The sequence below is a fragment of the Myxocyprinus asiaticus genome, chromosome 33 (genome assembly GCF_019703515.2).
Source record: "Myxocyprinus asiaticus isolate MX2 ecotype Aquarium Trade chromosome 33, UBuf_Myxa_2, whole genome shotgun sequence".
In the NCBI taxonomy this organism is placed as follows: Eukaryota; Metazoa; Chordata; class Actinopteri; order Cypriniformes; family Catostomidae; genus Myxocyprinus; species Myxocyprinus asiaticus.
The window spans coordinates 18,923,457-18,933,529 of record NC_059376.1 but is presented as its reverse complement, the minus strand read 5'-3'; the positions used below and the strand labels follow the sequence as shown (position 1 = coordinate 18,933,529).

The 10,073-nt window shown below is 36.6% G+C and overlaps 1 protein-coding gene and 1 non-coding gene across 3 annotated transcripts; both read left to right on the top strand.

Moving 5' to 3' along the window:
* The first annotated feature begins 1,015 nt into the window (after nucleotides 1-1,015).
* On the top strand, nucleotides 1,016-7,539 carry LOC127424145 (4-hydroxyphenylpyruvate dioxygenase-like). Of its 2 annotated transcripts, none has more exons than XM_051669082.1 (15): nucleotides 1,016-1,085; nucleotides 1,260-1,422; nucleotides 1,621-1,647; nucleotides 1,887-1,949; nucleotides 2,365-2,469; nucleotides 2,620-2,662; nucleotides 2,756-2,838; nucleotides 2,949-3,029; nucleotides 3,171-3,274; nucleotides 3,459-3,536; nucleotides 4,416-4,578; nucleotides 4,670-4,741; nucleotides 4,872-4,994; nucleotides 5,705-5,821; nucleotides 5,962-7,539. In XM_051669082.1, the coding sequence occupies exons 2-15, from the start codon at nucleotides 1,420-1,422 to the stop codon at nucleotides 6,070-6,072; spliced, it is 1,173 nt and encodes a 390-aa protein (XP_051525042.1). In that variant the 5' UTR covers nucleotides 1,016-1,085; nucleotides 1,260-1,419; the 3' UTR covers nucleotides 6,073-7,539. The 2 variants fall into 2 exon arrangements, with proteins under 2 accessions (XP_051525042.1, XP_051525041.1); XM_051669081.1 differs by having other exon boundaries at nucleotides 1,019-1,085; nucleotides 2,949-3,038; nucleotides 5,962-7,536.
* trnaa-agc (transfer RNA alanine (anticodon AGC)) lies at nucleotides 7,265-7,337 on the top strand. The gene has a single exon. It is a non-coding gene; the product is annotated as a tRNA-Ala (tRNA).
* Nucleotides 7,540-10,073: the final 2,534 nt, after the last annotated feature.

Below are 10,073 nucleotides of genomic sequence, written 5' to 3'. Positions count from 1 at the left end.
CAGCCTATCTACTGTAGGTAAGCTCAAGTACCTGCTCTCAATGGGTTTGGACTTCTGAGAACACATACATCACAGTTTTACACGAGTCTTACAACAGACTGATTTGTAGTTACAGTAGCACTTTCATAGTTGTAAACAATTCTGTTAAACAAAGAGCTCTTTTTCTGTACTTTTTCTGTATCTGTAATTAAAATTAAAACACTCTTTGATGAGATGAATGCTGAATTTGCACTTCACACTTAATGTGTCAACATTGTTCTTAGTATAAACATTGTTCCTAGTGTCAGCTTAAGCACTGCTAATTAAGTCCTTAGAGGGAAAAAGCATTTTGCAAACTATTACAAAAGGGGGGAGTGGGACTTGTATATTTGATGTTTACCATAATGTTGCCTGTTGTAATACAAGGGGAGTGACAGGGAGGAGTTTTAAGTTGAAGTCGTCAGAATGACAAGGCAATTTTGGGGGGAAAATTACATTTTGAGGGAAAGATAGCCTACAAATTAGAAAGGAATTTAAACACTTGAATGATGTGGGGATAATTTTTTTGATAACTTTCATGCAATAACAGCATCAACAAACATTATATTAGTAGGCCTATACTATAAATAGGCATACTTTAGAAATGTCATTATGCTTTAATTCAGGTATTTTCATAAATGTGAACTTCTAGTCTGTCAAGCATTATAGCCTATAATGTTTGTCAAAGATTAATACTTGAAGTTATTTTTTAAAAAGCTACTTATTTGGGTATTCTGCTGAAATAAGATACATTTAACGGAACTTTGATTTTAATTTTACCTCAAGGAAGAACTAAACCTCTCGGTCTTGCAAAGTTACACTGAAAGATGCAGGCGCACATCAAGCGGCCAATAGGATGCAAGAGATCGTATGCCTCCTCTTTATCATAGATAGACAAACTACTGAAGTTACGAAAACAGCGAAAAACCAAACCCCCATTTTAAAAAAAAGAAAAAAAAAGAAAAAAGAAAAAAAAAAACAGCTTGCATAGTTGCTCATAATCGACAAATAATCGACACAGCTGATGCGGTAATGATGGATTAGCTATCCTGTGCGTCGTTTGACCGGTTTGTATATCTGTGCAATGTGTGTGTGTTTTTTTTTTTTTGTTTGTTTTTTTTTTGACTAAACTACTCATTATATTCAGACAGTAGCTGCAGTAAAAAAATATATAAAGTTTTAATGCCACAATTTAATATTATAAATATTAAACCAGCTAAAATATGCGATATACTGTACAGATAGTAATCTCACAGTAAGGGCATCATTGGCGTTCCTCTCCTCCTGTTTCGCCGGTGGGCGGAGAGTCCTAAAAAACACTACAAATTCACATCTGGACCATCTGCACCCATCTCATCTCATTTTTGTCATTGTCCCTAGAAGGAGCTGCTAGAAATAAAGATGGTAAGGCACTTTTTAAAACAAGTGACATGCTTTTTAAATTATAATGTTATTATTCTTTTATTTTCCAGAATAATTATAGAACTATACAAATCTAGCGCTGAAGCATAGACTAATCTAAATGTCAAATGCCTTTGAAATGCATACTGACTTGCACAAATGATTTAAATAAACCTCTGTTTCTTATGTCTTTGCTTTCAGACAACTTACACTGACAAAGGTGAAAAGGTATGCGGTCATTACTTCTAATAATGGATCATCTGTTTAAGAAATTACTTTTTTGTGCATAGGAAATTTCCTCTAATGCACTAATAGTGTATTATATTTCTGAATACTGATTCTAATGTACTTGGAGTTGTTACCTCATATGAGTCTCTTGATTAGGTTTGCTTAAGGCTGTTTGGTGGAATAGAAGGCATCCAACAAATATTAATGTCATTGTTGTTATGATTTTTATATGTCAATAGCACGAGCAGGGCAGGTTTGTCTGCTTTGACCACATCACTTTCTGGGTTGGAAATGCAAAACAGGTAATCTTTAACTATATCATTTAGTTTATTTTGTTTGATTATGAGTTTCTGAATCTTAGAGGTGGTGTCCTGTTGGGAGATGCTATTGGCTCTCATAAGGGGTGGGAGCTATAAGCACTGCAGCTGCAGAAACCACCATCCTCCACTCACTAATTCAATCCATATTGGAGATTTTTGGACATTTCTAAAATCTCCCCAATAGATGGAGCTATTTTCATAGTCTACATACAAGTAGAAAACTGAAAGGTGTCTGTTGTTTCTCTTTGAGGAATCAGTTTGTGAAGTTTATTTCATTTAAAATTCAAACCATTTGTATAGTTTTTGGTTGTTGTTGTTGTAGTTGTTGTTGTTGTTTTTGTTTTTAATTGCATTTGTTTTCAAATCTCACCCTGTTTTTCCTCTCTATGCATCCCAGGCCGCATCTTACTACTGTAATAAGTTGGGTTTTGAACCCATTGCATATCGAGGGCTGGAGACAGGCAGTCGTGATATAGTGTCTCACGTTGTGAAACAGGGGAAGGTGAGAATCAGATTTTGGCAGATTGCTGTCTATCCTATTCATTTTGTATGAGTAAATCTGTACAAACCTGTCCAGTTTGATTAGATGTTAGATGTTATTGAAAAATGTCTCTATTCCATGATCAACAGAATGTGTATATCTATTCCGCAGATTATTTATGTCTTTACCTCTGCATTGAATCCTGGAAATAAGGGTGAGAATTAATAATGATTTTGATATTGTTTGGTATTTGATGATTTGAAAAACCAAACTCCGTACTTTGTCATCTGTCCTCTTTCTAAAACAGAGATTGGGGATCACCTGGTGAAACATGGAGATGGTGTTAAAGATATAGCGTTCACTGTAGAGAACTGTGAGTTCCTGGTGGAGGTAAATATTGGTAGTTTCCTGTCGTGTTTTATTTCTTAAAAACTTCCTTTTAAACCCAAAAGCCATATGGTGAAACATTATGTGTTGTTTATTGACATTTGTTCATGTAGAAAGCAAAAGAAAGAGGTGCCATCATCAATCAAGAGCCTCATGTTGTGGAGGATAAGTTTGGAAGGGTGAAACTGGCAGTGGTGCGGACAGTATGTATAATGTCATGTATAATGATTGTTATATTGAAAACATGGCTATAGAAGTGGTTATTATTTAAGTAATAGATATAAGTGTACACAATTTTAGCCTTGTTTTATATTATTTTTCTTTTCTTTTCATAGTATGGTGATACAACTCACACATTCATAGAGCGGGCAGGGTATAATGGGCTCTTCCTCCCAGGATTTCACCCTCCTCTTTTCTGTGACCCTTTCTTGGCAAAACTGTGAGTTTAGTATGTTTATTATATGATAACTGATGGATACTGTTAAATTGCATTTGCCACAAATGATGTGTCAGTGTGTTGCCATAGAGGCGATTTATTTAATTTGTTGGCCAAATATTTGTATATCATGTATTTTCTTTCATAGTCCTTTTATTTGTCTATTAATGTGGCTGTTATTTTACAGGCCAAGCGGCAAGCTTGACTTCATTGACCATGTGGTTGGAAATCAGCCAGACAATGAGATGGTGCCAGTTGTAGAATGGTATAAACATGACCTTTCTAAACCCATTGAAATATCTGTTTAATGAAGTTAAATTACAGATTATTAAGTGTCAATATTCTAAACAGGCAAAAAAAGGGCTGAGAGACCTCTGAAATGTATAAAACAAGTCACGAGAGGTACAAGGTTAGAACAGTGCAAGTCCTGAGGCAGAAACTCCCTATCTGCCCCATCCAGTAAGAATACGCTAAGAGCCACTCCCCACAGATCAGCAGTTGGTCTCCATGGTGAGGATGGAGCAAAGAGAGAAAGAAAGATCAGAGGTTATGTGTGGTAGACTTGAGGAGAAAATGGATAGAGACCGCAAATGGGGTGTGAAGGGGGTGGTTGCATTTCAAGCAGTTGTAGTGGATGACTGAATATTATGCAAGAAAACTCCATGGCAATTATGACTCAGCAAAATAACTCATCAAAGGGTCTGAGATGCCATATGGAAATAGTTAGATGCAGTAGGGAGGGAGAGAGGGAGGAAAGGAGGGTGGTGGGGAGTGGGAATAGCACTGATCTAAAACAGACCCCATCAGACATCAGTCTACTGGGCAGCTCTTGTTCATAGATTCATGACAGAACAAAATTTGACACTTAAAAAAAGTGTCTAATTTTGTTTTGTAGGGGGAAAACACAATATTAAACAAACATCCCACAAAAATAGAGGGTTGGAGAAAATAGTGCTTGAGGTTTATTTTACATGCAGTATCTTTCAATGATTGAAACGGCTTGTTTCAAGCAGTAGTTCATAACCATTGCTGTTCATTTTACAGATGATAACCTGTCACTGTCTGGCATTTTTGCCTGTGCTTGTCACAGCAAGATCAGAGTTATACTGTACATTGACATGTGTGTTTGTATATGTGTTTGAAGGTATCAGAGGAACCTGCTGTTCCACCGATTCTGGTCTGTAGATGACAAGCAGTTACAGACTGATTACAGTGCACTTCGCTCCATAGTTGTTGCCAACTATGAAGAAACTGTGAAAATGCCAATCAATGAACCTGCCATGGGCAAGCGCAAGTCCCAGATCCAGGCATGGACTTGCAAACTTGACATCTCCTTTCATTCATCCATCCATCCATTCATCCAACTATCTTTAATGATCTTTTTGCATTGTTTATTAGGAATATGTGGAATACTATGGTGGTCCAGGGGTTCAACACATTGCCATGAACACCTCTGACATCATTACTGCAGTGAGTAAACCACAGCCAATGATCAGGCTGTGAGTCAACAAAATTCATAGTAAACTTGCAAATTATAACAGTCATAATGAGGTTAAGTAGAAAGTCTGAAATAAATATTTCATATATAATCCCTCTTCAGATCCGTAACCTAAAGGAACGTGGCATGGAGTTCATGTCAGTGCCTGACACTTACTACCAGCAGCTCAAAGAAAATCTGAAGCATTCCAAGGTCAGAATTGTTGAGGACATCAGCATACTGGAGGTGAGATATTTCCAGTGATTACCAAAGAATTTTATCCACTTACTATCAGAGGTTAGAACAATGCAGAATTTACATCTTAAAAACTTCTTCAACAAAATTGACTTCCAGCTATCCACATGAATACAAATTTCTGCAGCAGGGACTAAAAACTAAATGTTTTTCATTCGTTCTGAGCAGAAACAGTATTTTTTTCCTTCCGGTTCGAGTGTTCCGCAGCCTGCTGTCCAATTGGTAACCGGTTAGAGCGAAATAAAAGAACAGTCAATAACGTTCTTTTTAAAATGAAAGTACTCTGTGCTAAGGGTGGGTGATATACCAGTTGCAGTGTTGCCAGATCCCCAAAAAAATTCGAAAATAAGCACACACACACAAAAAATCCCATCTGGGGGAATTCTTAGCATAGTATACAGTAACGTCTTTTCAATACATTAAATTTTTTAATATAAAATATACATTTATAATATAAAGTATTTTTTTATATAAAATATATCCCTAAAAATATTACAAATATTTCAAACATACATCTGGCCATAACATCCTAAATCTCACTCTCCTGCATACATGCACACACTAAGTGGGCAAGGTTTGCAGACCAAATTATTTTAATTATTTAATAATTGTTGTAAAGTTTTTCGGTTTTTGCTTTTGTTTCGTGAACCATTTTTAGTCCCTGTTGACCAGAATAGATGATGTGGTATAATTTTCTACAGGAATTAAAAATCTTGGTGGATTATGACGACAATGGCTACCTGCTCCAGATCTTCACCAAACCAGTGCAAGATAGACCAACTGTGTTTCTAGAAGTCATTCAGAGACACAATCATCAAGTACGATTGCATATATAAATCTAAGAAACAAGCAATATTTTTTTTCTTCATTTATTTTATTTTTTTATAAATTCCACATTTATCACAGCTCAAAGAATTTTTGTCAGTGTAAATAATATTTCATTCCTCTGTTGTTTCAGGGGTTTGGTGCTGGAAATTTCAAATCTCTGTTTGAGGCAATTGAAGCTGACCAGAATGCTCGAGGAAACCTCACCATCCTTACAGCCAACGGCACATCAGAGAAACTCTAAATGGGCCCTTTAGAGGAATGACACACTAAAATAGGCCTACACATATCTAAAGATGCACAGTAAACTTAATGTTATAGTGTTTAAAATAGTCATATTTTTGTCCCTTTAAAGGCATTGTTCATCCAAAAATAAAAAAATTCTCATCATTCACCCTCATGCTATCCCAGATGCGTGTGACTTTCTTTTATCTGCTGAACTTGAATGAAGATTTTTAGAAGAATCTTTCAGCTCTTTTGGTCCATACAATGCAAGTGAATGAGTGCCAGAATTTTGAAGCTCTAAAAATCAAACAAGTCAGCATTAAATAATCCATAAGACTCCAGTGGTTAAATCCATATCTTCAGAAGTGATATGATAGGTGTGGGTAAGAAAGAGATAACATTTTAAGTCATTTTTTACTATAAATTCTCCATCCTTCGCAGTCAATCTCCACTTTAACTTTCACATTCTTCTTCTTGTGTTTTTGGTGATTCACATGCATATAGCCCCTACTTGACAGGGTGAAGAATTTCTAGCAAAAAGGACTTAAATTCTCACTAACCCAGACCTATCATATTGCTTCTGAAGATATGGATTAAAACATTGGAGTCGTATGGATTACTTTTGTGCTGCCTTTATGTGCTTTTTAGAGTGTCAAAGTTTTGCCACCTGTTCACTTGCATTGTATGGACCTACAGAGCTGAAATATTACTCTAAAAATCTTAATTTGTGTTTTGCAGAAGAAAGTCAAACACATATGGGATGGCATGAGGGTTCATTTTTGGGTGAACTATCACTTTAAAACACTCTGGAAAGCTTCTGTTAATGCAAGCATTGTGCCATAATATTTTGTACCACCAGTTTTGTCTTTAAATGACTTTACCTGTTCTGATACAAAAATCAATATCTCTGATGTAATAAAGGGCTTTTTTTTTAAGTGGACGGACTTTGTAGCAGCAAGAGTTGAAATCAGTCAAAGTTTTGTTCCAAAAGTCGCTATAAGATCATTTAAAGAAGATGTCGATTTCTTTGTCGATATATATATGTATGTATGTATGTATGTATGTATGTATGTATGTATGTATGTATGTATGTATGTATCTATGTATATCTATCTATATATCTATCTATTCGCTAATCTTCGCTTATGTTTTTCAGCGAAAAATAGCCTATTGGTGTTGAGTCCCTGTATGTACTAAGTAACACCATCGATGGGGAATTAGCTCAAATGGTAGAGCGCTCGCTTAGCATGCGAGAGGTAGCGGGATCGATGCCCGCATTCTCCAAAAGGTCTATTTTTTCTTCTCGTTTGAATGTTTGTAAATCAAAGTTATATATTGTTTGCACTTAGATAGTGAAGTGTATTTTTCAAGGGAAATTACATAACTCAGTCAACGCTGGCATTAACGGACACTGATTAAAAGAATAGTGGATTGATATGGAGTAAGGTCTGTTCGGAGACAATATAAACAATTATTTCGAAACAATATATGTTTTATTTTTACATTACATTAAAAACTCAGAAAAGCATATTTAACTTTAATCCAAACAATCCAACAGTAAGCTTCATGGAAAAACAAAACAAAAAACTTTAAGCAGTAAGCCATCAATGTTCCCTGAAAATTCTGGGCTGGACAAATCTCCAGATTTACAACTGAAGATGGTAAAAACTGAGCCTCTGGAGATGATAGGCTACTAACTGTTTACCATCTTGTCAAACTGTCATTGGCCTCTATTAATCTGCACTCAAAACCTTTTTAAAGGGATAGTTCACCAAAAAATGAAAATTATGTAATTATTTACTCACCCTCATGATATCCCTGGTATGTATGACTTTCTTTCTTCACCAGAACACATTTGAAGAAAAATAGAAAAATATCTTAGTTCAGTAGGTCCTTAAAATGCAAGTGAATGGAGATTTCTCTTTAGGAGCTCCAAAAATCACGGACAGTCAGCATAAATGTAATTCATACGACATCAGCTAAATGAATGTCTTCTAAAGCGACACGATGAGGATGTGGGATCCAGCTCCTCAGCCAATCACATTCATTAACTACAAGCAAAAGCTTCTCATAGGTGGCCTTCAGATGCCTGATCTCCTCCTCATTCACCCCCTTAGTCCAGACAGCATGGAGGACCAGCTTCTCGTCTCTAAGCGTGGAGGGAAAATGAGATAATGTGCAGATGACTGTGGCCATGGTTCTCCCCACATTCTCCAAACACACAAAGACTCCTGCAGCCTTTGTTTCTCCAACGTCTTTTGTTTAAGCTTGTCTTCAAGCTCCTGCAGTGGCCTCTGTCTCCAGGTTTCTGATTGAATTTGTTTAGTTGTGATATCAGAGACATGATCCAAACGCCCCAAAACCTGATGGATGACTATTCATTGATTGTCTGTTTCACTGCAACAGTCATTCGTATTTTCATTTTAAGCTGCTCTCGATGCCTTTTGAAGTGTGCCATGTCCAAAAGCGCTGTTTGAGGTGAGTGTATACCATGCTCAGAAGGTAGATGACCATTATCTATACCAAGATTATCAGTTTGCCATTTAAAACCTGAGTTGTGAGGATGGAGTCTACTAGGCAGTGCCTGGCTAGCGTGTGAGCTGAGTGGCTGCTGATCAAACCACAGCTCTCTTTGCTCTAAATGTATCTCTATTGTTTAAGACAGATGAAGATGGAGACAAATCTCTCCCTGGAACTCTAGGAATACCACTGTCAGCACATGGAGAGAGCAAATGTTTAGAGGGAGATAACAGGCTACCTGTTACCTCAGAGTCATAAATTTGGCCACTGCCATTCATCCTACCAGGAGTTTTTTGGTGTTTCCTCATATGCAGGGTATGAGAAAGAGAGAGGAAGATACTGGTAAAAGGGGTGAGCATGGAATATCCTGGATGCCTGTTGGAGAAGGAGGTGGAGGTAGAGGTGTAGGTGGACCTTGAGGTAGAACATAATCCTCAGCCTCCTCAATTTCCAGACATCCACCAGGTGTGTGTGTGGCAGCTCCACCATCTCACCAGCAGGAGGTAAAAGTCTGCATCCAAGTTGCATTTCAGGGTCACTGGACAAGAAGTCAGTGGGTGTGATCATTCTGAGGTTCTCCAAATCCTCCAGTGTTTCTGTTATAACTCACTGCTCCTCAGAATCTGTTGTATATTGTGTCTCCAAATCACCTGAAAGCATAACGATTCAATAATTATAAAATTTGTAATTGTAGTCTCTTTATGAAGGCATGTTAATTCAAATATACAAATATATTTCCCAGTTACAGCTCTTTTAAAAAGTATGAGCATAATAAAAAAAAATATTTAGTAACACTAACTAGTAACAGTCACCATTAACTTGTATTGCATCTTTTTTCTGTACAATGAAAGTGCATGGTGACTGAGGCTGTCATTCTGTGTTTTATGGGAAAAAAAGGCATTTGAGATTGGAACAACATGAGAGTAAGTAAATGATGAACAAATTCTAATTTTTGGGTGAACCGTCCCTTTAACATTTTCTCCACGGATCAATAAAGCCTAAACTGTTACCCGACAACGCTCCATCTGAAAGAGACGGTGAACTTGGCAGCTCTAGCTCCTGTTCTGTGAAGAATATCATTGGGTCTGGTAGATTAAGTTTGTTTGATAAACAATGTTTTACTGGGTACTGTATGGGGTATTTGAAAGGGTCAGACAATTTCAGACTCTGCATGTATACTCTAACACTTAGTTCCTCCTCTGGGTCTTCTGGGTCCAAATCTGCAAGAGCAGAAAAACAAATTATATTTTTCAACACTGACAATTTGGTTATTTCTTACTATGAAAGAATAGAAAAAAGTCACTTGATGTCCAGAAAATCTAAAAACATACATCTTTCCTCTAAATTAATAAACCTTTATTATAAGAGATACTGGATATTTCACTAGCATTTAGAAATTATACAGAGTACTTCCAAGTCTCCATAATCAATCTCCTTTTTAAGACCAGAACTAAATGTTTAGATGAAAGTGTCTTGCCCATACAATGACCTCTAGTGGAC